This window comes from Elaeis guineensis, chromosome 6 (genome assembly GCF_000442705.2).
Source record: "Elaeis guineensis isolate ETL-2024a chromosome 6, EG11, whole genome shotgun sequence".
Taxonomy (NCBI): Eukaryota; Viridiplantae; Streptophyta; class Magnoliopsida; order Arecales; family Arecaceae; genus Elaeis; species Elaeis guineensis.
The window spans coordinates 122,771,499-122,791,922 of record NC_025998.2 but is presented as its reverse complement, the minus strand read 5'-3'; the positions used below and the strand labels follow the sequence as shown (position 1 = coordinate 122,791,922).

At 35.2% G+C, this 20,424-nt stretch overlaps 1 protein-coding gene across 1 annotated transcript in view; it reads left to right on the top strand.

The window, feature by feature from the left end:
* LOC105060071 (uncharacterized) overlaps window positions 1-5,682 on the top strand; it is a 30,721-nt gene extending 25,039 nt beyond the window's left edge. Inside the window, exons 5-7 of the mRNA XM_010943663.2 lie at window positions 2,235-2,271; window positions 5,136-5,193; window positions 5,317-5,682. Coding sequence (XP_010941965.1) covers window positions 2,235-2,271; window positions 5,136-5,193; window positions 5,317-5,396 — 175 coding nt within the window. The 3' untranslated portion in view covers window positions 5,397-5,682. The remainder of the gene's footprint in view (window positions 1-2,234; window positions 2,272-5,135; window positions 5,194-5,316) is intronic.
* The last annotated feature ends 14,742 nt before the right edge of the window (window positions 5,683-20,424 follow it).

The window sequence follows — 20,424 nt, the reverse complement described above, 5'->3', positions numbered from 1 at the left end:
TTTTTTTTTTTTGGAGACTTTCATCCTATCCTCTTCTCTTTTTTACATTTGCTTCTTTCATTTATTTCTATATAATATATGATTTTTATAATTCTTAGTTAATGTTATCTTAAAGTTAAAAGCTATGATTTGTTTAAATACATATCTGGCAAGTATGTTGGTGAGGGAGATTGACATGACATATTGGTTCAGATGCTCAATCTAGCATGAAAAAATCAACATGGTTATATGGGAACTGACAAGAAAGGATCTTAATAATCTCATGTAAAGGTAGAAGAATGAATGTAAAGAAAGAAATCTCCAAGGAAATTGGAGAAGAGAGAAGGATTAAAGAGGCGTGAGGAAGGTCCAAGAAGAATGGAAGTAAGGAAATTTCTACCATAAAACACAAACTTTATTATGTATTAATGTTTCATTATTTATTTTTACCAGACAAAATTCAACACATGTTTAGTCAGAGAGAAACAAAGGAAGCTATGTGATTGATTACAACGTGTGTGATAATTTTAAAATCACATTAATTAATTTTGAATCTCATCCATGAGGCCTGGATTCTGATTATGAGTCAAAAATTACCAAGACAAGGCTATAAAACTAACTTCATGTCCTCACATCAATGACAAAATCATTATAAGCTTTGCCAGCTTTCACAGATGTCATAACTTCCTCTGAGGTCTGATTTTTCTTCGAAGCTTGTTCAATGCCAGAGCTGATGCTCCTGCTCTCAGCTTTAAATTCCTCATGCTTTGATTTGGCGAACCATTTCTTCACCTATTGTTAGGATACCGTAAACTGTTTCTTGATTGCTGCCATTAAATCTTTCCCCTGATCAAAATTTTTCACCCAACTTGTTTGCATAAAACATCTGTGGTTATATGCAAGGTTTTAAATCCCGTGGGATGAGGCTGTCCCGATTTTTTCATAGAATGGGATGCGTCGCCGTCCCACTCCATTCCGACGCTTGGGATAGAGGATGTCCCAAGACGTCCCAATCGGGATGCTGGGATGCTAGCAGGACAGTCTGTTCCAACACATGGGATGGTACCCCATCCCGATATCCCATGGGACGTTCTGCTGGAATCTGAATCTCTTATATGGCATTCAATGCCACTACTGTAATAGTATTGAAAGAAATGCTACAATAATTTCTTAAGTATATAGATAGAGAGAAGTTAGTTACAGACTTACAGTAGTATCCTTTGGTTTGTGACAGATGGGAATACAAAAGTTACAAAAATTTCACATTATGTAACTTTGTTAGGATCATGACATTCTTTGTTGTTACAGTTTTAACTTTCTAAGTTAACTGTGCAATGGCTAACTGAAAAATATCAGATTAGGTAATTTAGTGGGAGGGGTAGTGCAATCAATGGCTTGACCTGTTAAATAATAATAAAAAAAAAGTTGATCTAGTGTATGTTATGGCTGTGAAAACTTAATAAATCTATCATCAAATGTTTAAATCTAATGTTAAAATAGGTGGCTGTGAAATTGCACCAAAAAACAAAAAAACATCACTTCATATTGAAGAATAGATGATAGTGAAGTTACTTTGTAACTTAAGGCAGGAAGGTATAGCCATGATAACAAGTTATTTACAAATTTGCAATGGGGGATATTCCTCATACCATTGCCCAAGCTACCAAGGAACAAGCAATATATAGACAAGGGACTGATGCATGTCCTTGACTAGCAAAATCAGAGTTGCTACTGATTGATATGTAAACTAGGAAAGAGAAGGCATCAATGTAGGATAGCTAGTTGAGATAAAACATCTTGCACATACTAGTATTTCAAAGAAAACAGGATATAATCATGAACAAGAAATCATAAAAAAATCATTGTGGGTTCATATGTGGATTCATAAGCACCTGTCATGGCAAGGATGAGTATCTAAGCCTTGTGAATGGGAAACTGGCAAGGGCCTGCGATTAGATTATAACTAAAGGGGGCTACCAATTTCTGCTAATGAATAAGTTCACCTTTATATTTTTAGTCCATGCTTGGGGATCACTACAGGATCGGTTCTGTGCCATCTGATATTATTGGTATAAGTCTACAGTTATCTGTAATATCAATCTATATCCTAGATTTGCAGTAAAAGAAAAAAAAATGACTTAAAATAATTAAACATGGGAAAATGTATGCTTTTTTTTTTCCCCTTTTCTGGTCTTGATGCATGTTTTTCTATTATTACTTTGAAGTTTAATATATCATGTTCGTTTTTCCTATAGGTCAAGGACAGAACCATACTCTGATGCTGAGATTAAGGTATGACTTTTTAAGCACTATTCCTGGAGATTTTTTTTTCTTTTAATTTACTCCATTATCACCATTTGCAATCCACATAATTGCAGTGTTGAGTCTCAAGATATATTAGTCAAAATCATAATTATTTTTATCACCCTTGGTTGCTTTTCAATATATAAGCTCATATTTGTTTTTATTTCAATTTACAAGCTCAAAACGGTGATTTAGAGCACTTGTTAGTGTGAAGAGGCCTCCTTGATTGCTATTACTTATTATGGACCAGAAGAGGTTGGGTTTTGTGGGGGGAGGGTGGGATCAATCTATACTTGATATGGGAGAGGAAAAGCAAGAGTGGGGTAAGTTGAACGTATGCAAATGTTTATGTCAAGATTCATTGAACTGGTACTGGAGGTTGTACCAGTTGGCATTGGTACAATATAGGCCCATGCCGTGCCATTTTGGGCATACCAAAAGTAAGGAGGGGGGAGGGATTAATGGAGAGAGGAATAGAGAGAGATAGGGGGAGGGAGAGGGAGGAAGGGGGAGGGCTGAGAGCTAAACATTAATCCTAAGGAGGGAGGGAGGGAGGAAAGCGGAGGGCCAAGTTTTGAACCCTAATCCTAACCCTAGTATAGCAAGCGAGAGAGAGAGAGAGAGAGAGAGAGAGAGAGAGAGAGGAATTTACTGATGGCATCTGAGGGGGAATGAGTAGCATCCGATGCCATCAAAATCCTCGAATAGGGAGAGGGGGGGCAGGAAGAGGATTTGGTTCCCTTCTCCGAGCGAACCCCTAAATTGTTCTGACATGGTGTCAGTTCAGTTTGGTACCAGGCGAACTGCCTAGCTCGGATTAGTTTGGCAATCACTGGTTCATATAAAACTATACTAGATATTTATCCCATTAAAAGAGTAAATCTAGAATACCTTTTATAGTATTTGGCTCCAAATACTTCCCATGAAAATCAATGACAACCCTCTCAAAATAAAAATTTACACAAATGATCATGATCCACATTGTCTAAATTGGTTGGAAACCAAAATCACCATATTTTTGAAGTCTTTTTCCTATTTATCAATTTGGTATGATACAGCGACTTGATTTGTAGCCTTAATGCATTTGAATGGGCTTAGTATATCTTGTAAAATGTTTATATCAACATCAGTTGTTTGGACTTTTAAGTTTTATAGTTTGCAACATACTTTTTTCCTCTCTGGTCATATTTTGTCCATTGATACATAGATACGTGACCTCCAAAACGAATGATTTTTAGAGTGTAATGTATTATCTTTTGAGAGGTCTTTCATTAACTTTCATTAGGAAGCACTTGGGGCCAAATGCTTTTCAAAGCATTCTAGCTTTGCTCCCTTAAGATATAAGAATACAGTTACTATATCACACACACACAGACACACAGAGAGAGAGAGAGAGAGAGAGAGAGAGAGAGACGCGCGTGCAACCATATATAAAGTATGTATGTGTAATTGTATATAATGGAGATAATACGGAAAGATAGAATTTATTAGTATATTTGCTTTCAATAACATTGTGGTAGGGATAAACAACATTTTCAAGATACAGTGGAACCATTGAGAGGTGGAAGCTAAATGCTGGAGTTCACGAGATTGTGAATGGTTACAACACCATGACTCTTGACTACAAAATGGAGCATACGAACACACACAAACATGAACATAAACAAAGACAGATTCATGCATACACTATAGCATGAATGTGAGCTTGTGCAAAAACATGTATCTGCGCACATGCAAAGAGAGAGGCCTATAACTTAAATATGCAAACCCAAATTCAACCTGAACCCAACAATTTAACTGATATATTTTGGTTATAGAATTGATTAAATAATTTTACCCATCTTTAATTTTTCATATGAGGCATGATAATAATTTTGGGTTCGCTTGTTCACTGCCACCCACTTTTTTCTTTTACATCACCTCCCATGTAAAGGTTCCAATGCAACAGTCTTGCCTTCGGCCTTTGTACACTATTATCAATTCTTTCATTTATTACCTCCATCTTTTTGCATGTGAACCAATTTAGTAGGTGAACCCTGAGCTCATACAGACCCAGTAGACACTTGAGCCATAGATTTGAGGAATAATTCAATTTTATACATACCTAGATCTGGGCCAAACCCAATTGATGGCTGTTTAGAGGTTGGGCCAAAATTTAGACCTAATCCTGTAACAGGGATCTGAGTTGGGTGAGTACACCCTGTCCCAACAAGAGCTGATTATTCCCCTAAGATGATTTCATCTTTTTGGCTACAAATGATTACATCCTTCCCCTAGCCTTTGTACACTACATTTCTATAGAAAACTCCGGTATAATTTGTTTTGAAGAATATATGCCACCGAATGATACAAAATCCTCTGGAGTTTTTTTCTTTCGAGAAATAAATTTGTCTGAGTCGATAATAGCACAAACAATAAACTTTTTGAGGACCCAAAATGGATTGCCTCCTTTAGTAGACATTTTTTAAGTGTAGAGTAATTGTAGAAAGGAAGTGATTATCTGGCTGTTTGGCATCTATAGTCTAATGAAGTAGGTCTTTGGTATGTTGCATCCATCTAATTTTGTTTATGGAATGTTACTTCTAATCCACTTGTGTCATTATTCATCAAAGTAAAGATGAGCTGTTCCTACACAAACTAAAAGATGCAAATATTAGTGCTAGCACTTTGTTTGTGTCATACTTGCCTTGTAGCTGGACTTTAGAGTTGTTTGTTGGTGTGAAGTCCTTCAAACAATTAACACATTCAAACTCAATAATCCAGTTTCTCTCGTTACAAGCTATGCAGTTTAGGGAAGATGGGAAGATTACGACTGTATATTATCTGATATTTCCCTCTAATTTGTATTGTAGACTGCTTTCAGAGCAAAAGCTATGGAATACCATCCAGATCAGAACCGGGATAACAAAGGTAAATACTACTGCATCCATCTATCATTCCATGTGCATTAGGCTTGTTTCTAACGCATCCTCGCATACTTTGAGATTGTCTTGTTTTAATTATTTTGACAAGATAAAATGATGTTTCTTGCAGAGGCTGCAGAGGCAAAATTTAAAGAAGTAATGATGTCTTACGAAGCAATAAAATTAGAGAGGAAGGGTGGAAGGTGTTGATCCTACTAGTAATTGTGAAACACAAATCATGTCAGAGACATGCAAGCGAATGTAAATACCTGTTATGGAATCTCTTTATGCTATGATTTGCTTGTCCCAAATGATAAAGCATTTGGATTCTTTTTGTACCCAAAACAAAAAGGCGTTTAGATTCTTTTTATTAGGAATTCAGATGGTTTGATGGGTCTGATATAAATATATTGCATTTTGTAGTCAAACTCAGGTTTCGAATCATGTGGACTGTTAAGATATATTTCATTACAATTAATCAACTAAAATTATGAAAGTTGCCTATTTCAGGACTGGAAATATTGTACGTGTTTAGTAAATGTGAAATTATGACTGAGCTTTAGTGAGGTATTTGGAGCGAGCTTCTAAGACAATGGATAGTCATTATAATTGATGGTAGCTCCTCTGCTTATTTCATTATTTCATCAAACATGTGTGCATCTATGATGGAGTTACCACGTTAAATAGAAATTTTGAACAGGATGACATCATATTGTAAAATAAAAAGAATCTGGCATGATGGCTGTGGATTTTCCTGAATTTCATTTAGTTGGGGTGGTTTTGTAAATTGCAAGAATGGTTGTGGGAAAGAACACTTGCCTGATTCCTTCAGCTTTAAGGTGGGGAAGTGATATCTGAAGAAGTCCACATTTTTTTTTGAAACGACTATAGGAAGAAAACAGGAGCATCAGACAAGCAAAACCTGAATATGTACTCGTTTCATAATTTGGTCTTTTGTATGCATCCCTAGCAGTCTATTACTGTAGAAATTAACTGCATACATCTGATCTACCTTTCAAAGTATGGTGTGAGGTCAGCAACATTGAAGAATAGGCTATAGTAGACAACTAGTGGATTTTTTTTTCGGTAAAGAGGAGGAGAAGCTTAGTACATAAGCCTTCTCCCTCACAAATTCAATGATTTAGTATGGTCCGAGGTGCTTTGTGAATGCTCCTGCACCTCTAGCTTGTATAGGCTTGGCAGGTTTTATCGCTTTTCAGCAAAATCTTCTTCCTGACTTCGTCATAAATCTGTTAGATGTGTTAAGAAAATTCTTCTCGTCTGACGGAACCCTTGCCTGATATTAGCAGAGGTACTGGTCCAATGATTGTTGTGGTGTTCACCCTAAAATGACCTCGAAAGACAATAATCCTGTTGAGCAGTTGATATATGCTGTTATTAGCAAGGCTTCTTGCTTTCAACAATCTTCTTCTTGACTTCATCATGGATCTGTTGAAGTCTTTTTCCTTGGCAGAACCATTGCTTGATATTAGCGGAGGTACCAGTCCAATGATTGCGATGATGTCAATTCTTATCCATCTCGAAAGGTGAAAATCTTGTTCAGAGGTTGATGCTGTTATTGTATGTGAACTCAGCTTGAGACAAAATTGAATCTCGATTAGTTGAGTCCTTTATGATATCACTGATAAGACTCCGTAGCAAGTTCTCACATTGTAATTAAACATATCTACTTTGTCTTTCAGTGATGAAAGGAACTTGAAAATGGAGTTTAACAGCTAACTTGGTCCATGGTGTCTTTCAAAAGCGGCTGGTAAATTTGACACCTCTATCAAAACACCAATAGTCTATGAAATTCTATTAACTATATATATATTTGATAAAAGAGGAGCTTGAAGCTTACATTAAAAAGTCAGAACTGTTTACAGTATCCCACAAATAAAAGAAACCAAACATAATATGTAAAGTACAAACCAAAGAACATGGTCAGCTTACAAACAGAACACATGAAGTACCACGCAGAAAGTAGTGAGGGAAATATACAATATGTACAGAGCCCAAAAGTCGGATGAAAGCTGCAGCACTTGAGAGTTAACTATGATATTTTTTAGTCACTATAATACATAAGTGTACGTATGTGTATTGCCATAATATATATGTTGACTATCCTTCTCAACAAGTCCTTGCTTTAGGCCTCCACTTGCTTTAGGCCCCACTATCCATTTGGTTTCACTATTTTAGTATCTTAATCGCAAACAATCTCAAGCCATGGGTAGCCTTCCTTTCCTCTTTTCCCACTAATAGCTATGTGGTTTTCGGGGTTAGCTCTCCTCATAGCAGAGGCACGCCACCATTATAGGGTACGGCCTCCCAAAGAGCTATTTCTTCACTTTCCAATATAAAGCATTTATGGCTGTTTGGTTTGCTTCCTTTCCGAGCAAACCAAACCTCCCACGTAGGAACTTCTCTGAGTACAAATGATCTGCCGTCCACACTGAGATTTTTGTACTTGTGGATTTGGAATACAGCATAGGAAATTACAAATTTCTATGCGCATCTCCGTAGCGATAAAAAGTCGGAGAGGGAGTAAATGGCTGAGTCGTGTGCTGGTACACTGTCCGTGTGGATAAGACAGATAGTTAGATAGAGAAAGATGAGAGAGGAGAATCATTCCAACACCGCTTTTAGCTTGCTATCTCGCCATCTCTCTCTGTCCGCGCGCATGATCACTAGCTTCCACAGTTATTAGCTTTTTTCTTGAAGAATCATTTAGAATTGATTATTTCTTATATATAGTAGATTAAGCAATTTTTTTCCTCCATAGTAGATTTGAATAATTTAAAAATATATAAAAATATTTTTGATTTTCTATTTAGCGATAAAAAATTGAAATCATTAGACAATAATAGTTTGAAAGAATATTGCCTTAATCTAACTACTCTGATATTGATAGTTTAAATTTATTTTCAGAGCTAAAAATTTTTAAAAAAATTATACAAGTAAAAGACAACAATTCAATGGACATACTCAGTCATATAAGAAGATTCGATTCTTTTTCAAATGTATATATTGCTTTTAGACTAATGTTAACAATTTCAGTAAATATTGCTTCAGCAGAATGAATTTTTTCAAAATTAAAATTAATAAAATTTTACTTAAAATTAACAATGTCTCAAGAAAGATTAAATGAATTGGCTATATTATTAATTGAAAAAAAATATATTAAAAAAATTTGATTATAAAAATTTAATTAAAAATTTTACATTTCAAAAAGATAAAAAAATAAAATTTTAATAAAAAAATTATATAAATTTTAATTAAAAAAATTACTTCTAGTATTTAGCTCTAGGTCTAAATATGTGTTGAGCCGCCCTTGCTTCTCAATACCATTTCTATTTCCCTATTAATATACAGACTTTGAGTTCATGTCCGGCTAGTCATGGGTTTGTTGGGCCTTCAGCCGAACGAGTCACTTCGATGCAAATGGCCAGCGGAAGACCACAAGTTTCTCCTTTCTTTGGAGAGGCCATCTCCAATGTGGTTATCTCGATCAATGTAGTTAAAATGTCACATCACCTGTTTCAAAAGGACTAAACAAGCTCTAACATCTGTACTGGATTGTTCTTCCAGTCTATTTAATTGGATGCCTTGGAACATTGAACCTCTTATTATATTGTTATATGTTGGCTTTTCCAATCATAATGAGTTCGACGTGCCCATAGCTCCTTCAGTTTCTGCTTTATTAGCACCCAAATGGGATGACTTCGTTTTCAGTATTCCTGTCGCTTGTTGACAGATCAAATCATCAGTGACTCTTACCACAAAAAAAAAAAAAAAAAAAAAAAAAAAAAAAAAAAAAAAAATCATCATTGGACTAAATAAGTAGTTGAAGTAATCTATATCTTAGGTTATATTTATAGTTTGAGTTGACTTAAAATATGTCGACTTTGGAGGCATGCGAGTTTGCCGATATGCATTCCAGAAGTAATGATGCAATTGAGATGTCCAAAATATGACAACCTTCATATATTGCTGATGCATATATTGTTTTCAGTATTGGCAGTATTTTCCTGTGACCTAAACCATATTTCATAAATAATAATTCAAAAAATATATATTTTTTTTCTTGTTAAGAAACAACATGCATTTAGATGTTTCATAGAGGGATGAGTGGACAATACCTCGCGGGTATGTATTTTCTTAAGCAAAATTTGTGCGAAAAAAAATCAAAACTTCATGTAAAAGATTTCATATTTACCTTGGTCTCATATTGAAATAGTGCAAGGCCTCCACATCATAAGCTAAAGTATTTGCCAAAGTTCTTTGAGATGAAGTTTCTAACATGCAACTCAGTATTGAACCATTGTCCTTCCAACTTGTTTACCAATAATTGATTCCTTCTGAATTAGCTCCTAACTGGCTTATGTTTAAATCAATAATAAGCAAAGCATGTCGCTTTTGGTCAATTTTAAATATTATATTAATATTTAGTGGGCATTAGGTAAATGAATGTGTGCAAGGTACTAACGCATGACACCAAAAACTTCCTTTGTCTCTACTATCTTGAAGAGGACTAAAATCATACAAAAATGTAGGAGAATCAATTTATTACACATTTAACCTGGATTTAGGAATAAACCTAACATGTTAGCTGGCTCTTCCATGTTAGCTGGCTCTTCCATAAATTGCGCAGATCTAGTTTGAGGAAACCATGTCATGAGGCCTGTTTTGGATGATAGTAAAGAAGTCCGCTCACTATAACACAATCGAGAGGGGCAAGCATTTGGCATTCATCAAAGACATGATGGACTTTAACCAAAAAAAAAGGGAAAGAAAATAAAAAGATATGGTAGATCATATCTTATTGAGTCGATTGGGAGAAGCAAGAATTTTCTTAACTAACTCAACTCAAATAATCAATCTAGAGGGGCCAAAATGATTCACATTAAGTCTAAAAAAAATCTTTTTGGATCACTTGTATAATTAACCGAGACAACACAATAAGTTAAATACAATAATTAAACGCACGTCCCTAATAATTAAATACAAAATGTTACCTCATCAAACTTTCTTGAAAGACAAACTAACCCTACCTTTATAGGTGTGATGTGATCGGTAGTGGAAATGTACTCATTTGATGAACTTCACATTTTGTATCATTGAAACGGAAGGCAAATATAGACGGCATTGAAGGACCATGGACTATTCACCTCTCCTTGTCCATAAGTTGTTAGTTTAGAATCCATTGATATGTAAGATTCATTCATCTAAAATTTGATTCATTTCAAACGAACCACTACATTAATGGGTGCCAACTGGCTTAGTTGATAAAAATCACTAAGAGTTAAGTGAAGAAGGTCTCTTCATTCCGCACCACATGACAGACTTCTACGTGTGGCAGTCATCAACCCACACGTAACGCGGCAACAAAGAGTGGGTGCCTTGACCTTGGAACCCAACAGCCATGGCTGTCATCTTAGGGTTCCTTTTTGACCAATCCAATCTTGACCTCTATCCAATTCGATCAAGTAGTTTACAACTAAGCCATCGATTCGGACCAACCCATCAAGCTCCAAAATCCAAACCCTAAGCTCGGCTAAGTTGACATCAAACCAACGTCAGCCACCACGCACACCACCTCCTCTCAGGGCGGCTTACACGTGTCTCATCTTCGACAAATGCCACATGGATGTCTCACATAAGATTACATTTAGATATCGACAGACAAAAGCACATGGTTTGGAGATTGTTTTGTTAATTTTATTGATAGATTCGGGTCCTTTGTTGGGTCCATAATTGGGTCAAACCCAATTCTGGACGGACGGCTGTGGGTGATGGACCCACTGCTTCACCAACCCAACAACCTCAGCAGCATTTCTCAAAGTGTAGAAGACCCACACGGAATCGAATAATATAGAATAGAATGAACTCATTGTAATTAAGTTTAGGGGACAGTTGGCCGTGGGGGGGAAGGACAGAAAACTACAAAGGTGGTGGGGTTCCACCAAACACTAGTTTTCTAATCTCTCTTCGGGTCTAATCACTGAGATGGAAAGAAGTAGAAACTTCCTAAAAGATGGTTTGGAATGGTTCTCTATTGGGTTGGTTGGGGATGGGATAAGAAGGGAAGTCATGGAAAACAATCATATAGAGAGCTGTCATGCACTCCCAGGAGTGGATGAAACTTTCACGTAAAGGGCCCACATTGTGAACGTGAAGCTGAGCTTTAGGGTTAAAGTGCTAAACCAACCAAATTCGTGTCGCTGACGCTCTGGTTTCTCTATCTTGGGGTTGTCCCCTTCCCATGGGCAATCAAAAAGGAGTGTTGCAAAGGGAACTGAGGGATTGATTTGAGGAACACTTTTCTCGGCATTAAATGTTTGTTCTGTTTATTTTGGATGCCTTTCTAGGTTTCTTGGCTAAGATCAAGTGTAAAATAAACTTTTTTTTTTTTTTGGAGTGTTATGATTGTAAGCAAAGTATTTTGAGTTCATTCTTTTAATGAAAGATAAGATTTTGCGGTAAGCTTTAGGGTCCGTGGGAAACAAAACTAAAGAGCTCTTTTTCAGTAACCGTGAAATATCTCTATAAGATTTTGCTATAGTGGTCCAAAAGATATTTTAATTTTTTTATCTATTTTTGATCATTGGATTAAATATGAATCACTCAGATTTCAAACAATTGGAGTGCTAATGTGCATGATCTATGGATTAAATATTTCAAAGATTAGAATTATTTCAATATTAAAATTGATGGCAGTTTCATAAATAAATTGAACCTTTTCAGGTGCCGTGTAGGAGTGGGGGTTGTGGGGGATGGAGGGCGGAGGAGCTATCGGTGCCTGGAGATAGGGTGGGGGGCATTGGCGCAAAGAACTCGGGTCCTCTGTAGGCATCGTGGGGAGGAGGGTGGGGGTGGTGGTAGGGGATTAAGAGGGGAGGTGCCGTCGGCGCTTGGAGGGAGGGGGGGTGCTGGTGGGTGAGAACGTGGGCGGATGGTGCAAAGAAACTGTGAGTGGATGGTGTAAAGAAGCCACGGAGCCACAAGAGGACGGGGGGAGGGGAATGTGGAGGATCCACAAGCGCTGGAGGGAGGGGGAGGAAACTGCTTGCGCAGGGGGCCGGGGGGAAGGGGAGGGGGATTGAGGGCGGGAGGAGTCACGGGTGTTGGAAGACATGGAAAAGCCACCGGAAGAGGGAGAGAGATAGAAGAAGGGGGCCGGATGAGTGGCGGCACCGGGGTGGGGGGGCCCAAAAAAGCTGCGAGCAAACAGACGTGGAGGAGAAAAAAGAAAAAAATAAAAAAATATTATTTTTTTAAATAATATATATAATATCTTAAATATTTTTTATGATATAATATTATATAAAAGCATCATAGCAAAATCTACTTTACAAAAGTTAAAACTAAAACTTTTGTTAGATGTATGTCCTAGAAGTCAATATGACAGCCATAGTATAATAAATCTAGGACATAATTTTATATTTAAAATATTGATCAATAAAAGGATAAGTTTTATTTTTATTCAAGTATGATGCGTTCTTGAATCATCCATGAAATTAATATTTCGATACATATCTCAAAGAGTTGAGAATTAGAGGTATGTATAAAATTCTTAAATACTCCCGATCATAGTATCATCGTGAGGATGATGATCAATCTAGATAGATCAATGCATAGATCACTTCCTTTGGAGTCAATGAGTCTCTGATCTACAGTGTAAAGATATTGAGCGACGAGTGTGGGCAGTTGTTAGAGAACAACTAGTACTGAGCATGACCATACGAGAGATCACTTGGATTTTTATTCGATCGTCAGTGATCATCTTGATGCTGTAGTTGTGTGAATGATCTTTCAACCTGTGATGGCATGATTGCTTGCAATGAGATTGCTGGAGTTTGACGACACATAAACATAGCCTCGATGAGTCTTTGTAATAGATGTTGGCAACAGTTAGTTTACTGTAGGAGTAGGATATATATCTAGATGGAATCTATCGATCTTGATAGAAAGAAGTGATCCTATGAGATTTGAGAGACTAAGTCCGAAAGTCTGTGGCCACAGTAGTGTGATTGATGGAAAAAAATTTTCATGAGGATCACAATTAGACTTGAGCTAATCGAATCTATTATATGACTGATGATGAGGTTTGACTATTTATCCATGACCTGCTATCTAGTTGAGACTCACGATAAAGGGATTGAATTATATGTGAACTACACTTTGAGATTTTATTTTGATTCTACTAGGTTGCCATTACATACTGCTAGGTGTCGCTAATAGATTGTGAGAGCTCAGGGATTGCTCAGGATCGATAATCCTTGATGAGCTAGAGCGGAATCGTTCCGATCCATTAAAAAGAGTTTCAATGATACTATGATAAAGATCATGATATATCTTATTACCAGATAGAATTGAACCTATGGGATCACACAACAAAGAGATTAGATCTGCAATAAGCAATTGGACTTATGAAGTCTCAATTGGGTTTAGAGAAATTCTATCGGGTTCAAGGTAATCTTACTTGCATATAGTTGAGCTCAATTTTCTCTTTACACTTGAATTATTTATTTGATAAGATTAATTTGAGTTAATTACCTACTAATAACTTAAATAAATTAGATTCATTGGACTCCAATTGTTGGATGCCTAGGATTTTGGATCATATGCATTAAGGGTTCAAACCTTTAATCAAATTTTTTGATTGTTTACATGAGGCTCCACTTGATTTGATCAAGTTGGGCATGCCTACTTGATTAAGGGCGTGAAGGACCAGCTAGGGGGTGCATATGGTGTGTGAGAGAGTGGGCTAAAGGGCATCAAGTGTTGGAGCCTCATGAATCTCCTAAAGGGGGTCAAAAATCTAAATTCATAAGAATTTCTAATGCAAGTAGGACTTGTATTAAGGGGCTATTTGGTTTTAAATAGAATTCAAACCTTTTACCTATTTAAAAGATCTTTCTCTAAGGATCTTATCATTATATTTTTAGTAGTCACTACGCCTCCAAAAAGCCTCCCCATGCCTCCCTTTCTTCTCCCTTTTGGTTACAATGCCCAAGGGTGTTGGGTGTCCTCCATCTCCACGCCCAAAAGGAGTTTGGGCATCCTTCTTGGTTGCTGCTAAATCAAATAAAGAAGATTAAGAAAAGAGGAGAGAAAAGATCAAGAAAAGGATGAAAGAGTTGATCGTGATCCAGACTTCATTCGGATTCGTAGGGTGATCGTTCTTGGAGAAAAAATATCAACACCAAAGAGGGCAGTTCCAGACTGATCCTGAGTGGATACCTACAGAGGCCAAATATTTACATGGCTAAGGAAGAACCTACCTTCTTTCAAATCCAGATTCGAAGAAAAAAATTATGAAATAAGTATGTAATTCGATCATATATTTAATTTCAACATAAAATTCAGCATGTGTTCAATTTCAGCATATGAAGTAGATCCATATATTTTTTATTTTATACATGCATGATTAAGATTAAAAGATATTTTAATCTTTTATTTCATCATATTGTTTAGAAAAAAAATTTGAAACACACATGCATGCCCCAATATGAATTTTCAATAGTGATATTAGAGCTACGGATTTCATATGCATGAAATTGACATACATGTCTTTAAAAAGAGTTTCAAAATTTGATTTTAATTGATACATGAGATATATAGATATTTAATTTAAATCTAAAATTTATTTTAGATTTAATTTTTAGTTCATATATTTGATATGTGAGGGCATGCATAGACCTAAAATTTATTCTAGATCGGTTTCTAGTTCGTGTATATGTGATATATAGATGCATGCATAAACTTAAAAATTATTTATGATCTGACTTATGATTCATATATGAGATGTATGATTGCATATTTAAATCTAAAAATTAGTTTTAATTTGATTCATGATTTGTATATGAGATATATGATATTATGTTATGATCTGAATTTTTATTTAGATTTGTATTTTGCATACATATATGAGATATATGCTTGCATGTTAAATCTGAAAATTAGTTTTATAATTTAAAATTTATCTTTCATACAAAGAATTTAGATCTGAAATTTATATTTGTGCATGAAGATTTTGGTCATGGATAAATCAAAAATTAGGTCATGTAATTAGATTGCATCTATGATTTTTTATTTGAACATAATGGGTTTAGTTCGATTAAGTAATTGATTAAATCGAATCAAGTATTGATTATGATTAGATTAATTAAGTTTTAAGATCATATAATTATTGTTGATCAAATCGATTAAAATCTATATATAGAATCAATTAATCTAAGGACCTAATTCGGCTTGATGGCTTGAAACTGATTCGCTTAAGCTAACCTATTTGGATCAATTAACCTATTTGTGTCTAAGATAAGTAATTGAGAGGTGGTTATTTAATTGATTCTGTTTGCTGATCTAATCAATTTATTGGTGTCTAAAAAAAGTAATAGAGAGATCTCCACTAATCTCTACTTATCTGGCCAATTTAAAAAATTGAGTCTTGGATAAGGTAACTTGGCTATTTGGTTTAGCCCATGCCAATAAGATCGGTCATATGATGACTGATTAGATGAGACCTAAATCTAAATTTCTCCATAAATATTAAGTCCATAAGTCTTTCATTGTTGTAGATGTATGAATGTACTACTGGTGTTGATTGTTCTCGACTGATCACAGTGGTTTAGTTGTATCAGAAACACGCAACTACTCTATTGGCAAAGAATTGCTCCAGGGTAAGGATGAGATTGGGCCCAATAACTGTTAGGTGAGGGATCCAATGATGATCTTGCACCTGCTTGTGAATGGTGGGTCGGGTTTAACTAAGGAGTGTAGTCAATAACTATTAGATGAGCCCACATAACTTAGAGATCAAGTCACTGCAACATGCTTAGAGAAACATCTGAGCAAAGAGTTGTCCACGCATTGATGTGCATATTATCAATAACTATTAGGTAAGATGCATAGTATCGGTGGAATCGCAGCACCTACTAGAAACTCAATATCACATTAGGGTTTTCACTTTCCATCCGGAGAGTGTAGGAATCCAAAAAAATAATGAGAGTCATTATTTGCTTCTTAAAGTTCTTAAAGTAAATATAAAATTTAAAATACAAAAGTCTAAATTGAATCTCTACTCTCATAGTGAAACCATGTCAGCTTTAAACCCTCTAGCATGCATCTTTGAGTCCAATTGTTTGACTGAAAATAATTTTAAAGACTAATTTAGAAACCTTATGATTGTCCTGACTTCTGAAAAATTAGGTCATATACTCGATCAGAAACCTCTAGTATTACCAAACTGTCCTACTGTTGAGCAAAGAGCAGCATATGAAAAGTAGATGGATGAAGACAGTCGGATTAAGTATCATGTGCTGGCTTCTATGTCAAATGAGTTACAAAGCCAGCATAAGCATATGTCCACTATTAGGATTATGATCACTCATCTACAAGAGTTGTATGGTGAGAAAAGCTAAACTGCATACTTCGAACTATTCAAGAGACTTTTTAAACTGAAGATACACAAAGGACAATCAGTTTAAGAACACTGTATGATAGTGATCAAAGACATAGAGGAGTTTGGGAAGCTCAAGCTTAATATGCAAAAGGAATTGCAGATGGATTTGATCCTTCAATCCCTTATGAGTTCATATAGTGAATTTATTATAAGTTTTTATATGAACAAACTGAACTGCACTATACCCAAACTGATCAACATGTTGGTCACTACTGAGAGAATCTTGAAGAGTTCAAGGGACACTGTTCTCACTGTGGAGCAGTCTTCTTCATCCAAGAAAAAATCTGATTAGAAAAAAAGAGTAAACCCGTGAAGAAGCAGAAGAAAGAGAGCAAGCCAAAGAAGGATGTGTCAAAAAGGACTAAAGCAAAGAAAAAATATTTCCATTGTGATACTGAAGGTCACTATAAGAGAAATTATCCACTCTACCTGGAGAGCCTAAAGACTAAAAAAGATGACAAACCTTTAGAAGGTATGCTCGTAATTAAATGTAACCTAGAGATTTCTTCTACTTCTAGTTGGGTATTGGATTTTAATTTGAGTGCTTATATATGTACTTCAATGCAGGGTCTAATAGAAAGTAGGAGGTTGAGAAAAGGTGACATGATCCTTCGGATCGGTATGGAGCAAAAGTTGCTGCAGAAGTCATAGGCACTTATCCTCTTCGATTATCGTCAGAGTTTAGATTAAATTTAAAAGACTATTATTTTATTTTAGTAGCTAGTCGAAATTTAATTTTCGTGTCTGTGCTAGTACAGGATGGTTTTGATTTTAATTTTAATAAAAATTTTATTTCATTTATTTATGAAATAAATTGGTTCCTATGATTTTTAAATTGACAGTCTTTATCACTTGTATATTGATGCGAATGTGAATTTAAACAAGTAAGTAGTGAGTATCATAAATCAAAAAAGATCCATAGATGAAATTAATCAAAAATACTTATGGCATCATAGACTAGATCATATTAAAGAGGACAGGATAAACAAACTGAAAAAGGATGGGATCTTTTGCTCTTTTGATTCAGAGTCATACCCAGTTTATGAATCTTGTCTTTGAGAAAAAATAGTCAAGTTACCTTTTGTGGGACATAGAAAAAGGACCATTGAGTTACTTATCCTGGTACACACCGATGTGTGTGGGCCATTTGATATGCAGATTAGAGATGGTTGTAGCTACTTCATCACCTTTACTTATGATCTATCACGGTGCGGATATGTATATCTGATGAAATACAAGTCTGAAGCTTTTGAAAAGTTCAAAAATTCAGAAATGAAGTAGAGAAACAAACAGACAAACCCATTAAAGTTCTTCGATCTGATCGAGGAGGTGAATACTTTAGTCAAAACTTTTTTAGATATTTTAAGGACAATGGCATAGTCTCTCAATGGACTCCTTTTAAAATATCCCAGCTCAACGAGATATCCGAAAGGAGGAATAGAACCCTATTAGATATGGTCAGATCTATGATGAGCTTTATTGATTTATCTTTATATCTTTGGCGACATGTCTTATTAATTTTAATTTACCTATTGAATAGGATTCCATCAAAATTCATTCTTACTACACCATATGAGATATGGCATGGTAAGACGCCGAGTCTAAATTATCTAAAGACTTGAGGATGTCTAGCCTATGTTAGAAAATAGATGGCTGATAAATTAGAGAATAGATCTGTAATAGCTCATTTTATTAGGTATTTAAAAAAATCAATGGGATACTACATCTACTTTTCACAAAATCATAATGTGATCATGAGTTGAAACGTTATATTCCTAGAAAAATAATTTATCCAAAATGATGGCAGTGGGAGGTTAGTTGAGCTTGAAGAGAAGAATCTTAAAGAACCTATTATTCATGAGCTAGTATTTGATATTTTTTTACTACTTCGCAGATCTAGTAAGGTCTCCCGTCTTTTTGAAAGGTACATGGATATACTTACGGAGGAAGTAGATGAAATATTCCTTATGGAAGACAAGGGTCATGAAGATGATCCTAATACTTTTGACGAGACGATGTCTAACATCGATTTTGAGAAATAGTTAGATGTAATGGAGTCAGAAATTGACTCAATATAGTTGAACCAAGTATAGATCTTAATGAATCCATCCAAGGATATAGTACCCTTGGGTGTAAATAGATCTACAAAAAAAAATGGAATCGATGGTAAGATAGAGATCTGTAAAACTAGGCTCATGATAAAAGATTATACTTAGTACGAAAATATTAACTATTATAAAATCTTGTCCATAGCCATGCTGAAAGCTATTCGCACTCTGCTTGCTGTTGTAACTTATTATAATTATAAAATCTGACAGATGAATGTGAAAATTATCTTTCTCAATAGATATCTTAAGGAAGATAGCTATATGGAATAGCCTTTGAATTTCATATCTGGTGATGGTGATCACTAATTCTGTAAGCTGTAAAGATCCATATATGGTTTAAAGCAAGCTTTTTAGAGTTGGAACTTTCATTTTGATGAAGTAATCAAATCATTTGATTTCATAAAAAATGAAGAAGAATCCTATATATACAAAAGGATCAATGGGAGTGCAATAACATTCTTCGTATTGTAGTGGATAATATTTTTCTCATAGAGAATGATATTTTCATGCTGACCTCGATCAAAAGATGGTTATCCAAGAAATTCTTCATAAAAGATCTAGAGGAAGCATTCTATATTTCTGAAATAAAAGTCTATAAGGATAAATCTAAAAAGATGCTAGATCTGTCATAAAAGCTATACATAAAAAAAATACTGAAAAAATTTAGCATAAAAAACTCTAGAGAAGACTTTTACCTCTTAGGCATGATATTCATCTTTTCAAGATGATGTGTCCGACCATATCTGAGAAAGTTCAGCACATGAGTAGCATTTCTTATGCCTCGACTATAAAAAATTTTATGTATGTCATGCTGTGTATTCAACCTGATATTATCTTTATTGTGAGTGTCACGAGCAGGTATCAGTCGAATCTAGATGATAAGCATTGGATAGCTGTAAAGAACATCCTTAAGTATTTGAGAAGAATTAAAGATTTATTCTTGATTTTTGGAAGAGGTTCTGAATTACGAATCGAGGGGTATACTGATTCAGACTTCATATCTGATCCTAATGATAGAAAGTCTACGTCAAGATGTGTTCGTATGTAATGGTGGTGCAGTCAGCTGAAAGAGTTTCAAGCAACCCATCATAGCAGAGTCGACTACAGAAGCTGAATATGTTGCCGCTTCGATTGCTGCAAAAGAAGGCTTCTGGTTCAAAAAGTTCATCGTGGAGCTTGAGGTAATGATATCGGGTGCCATACCACTTTATTGCAACAACAATAGAGTCATAGCACTTGCTAAGGAGCTAAGGTCTCATCAAAAATTAAATCATATCGAGCGGCGGTTCCATATCATATGCGATTATCTCGAAAAGAAATATATCGAGATGCGAAGAGTAACTCCATGAATAATGTGGCAAACCTACTGACAAAGTAATTGAGCTAGCCAAATATGAAAGTCTACCTTGAGAAGATGGGACTTAGATTAGTGGCCAATTGGCTTTAGTCCAAGTGAAAGATTGTTAGATATATGTCTTAGAAGTCAATATGGCAGACACATTGTAATAAATCTAGGATACAATTTTATACTTAAAATATTGATCAATAAAAGGATAAGTTATATTTTCATTCAAGTGTGATGTGTCCTTAAATCATCCATGAAATTAATACTTCGATACATATTGTCAAAGAGTTAAGAATTAGAGATATATATAAAATTTTTAAA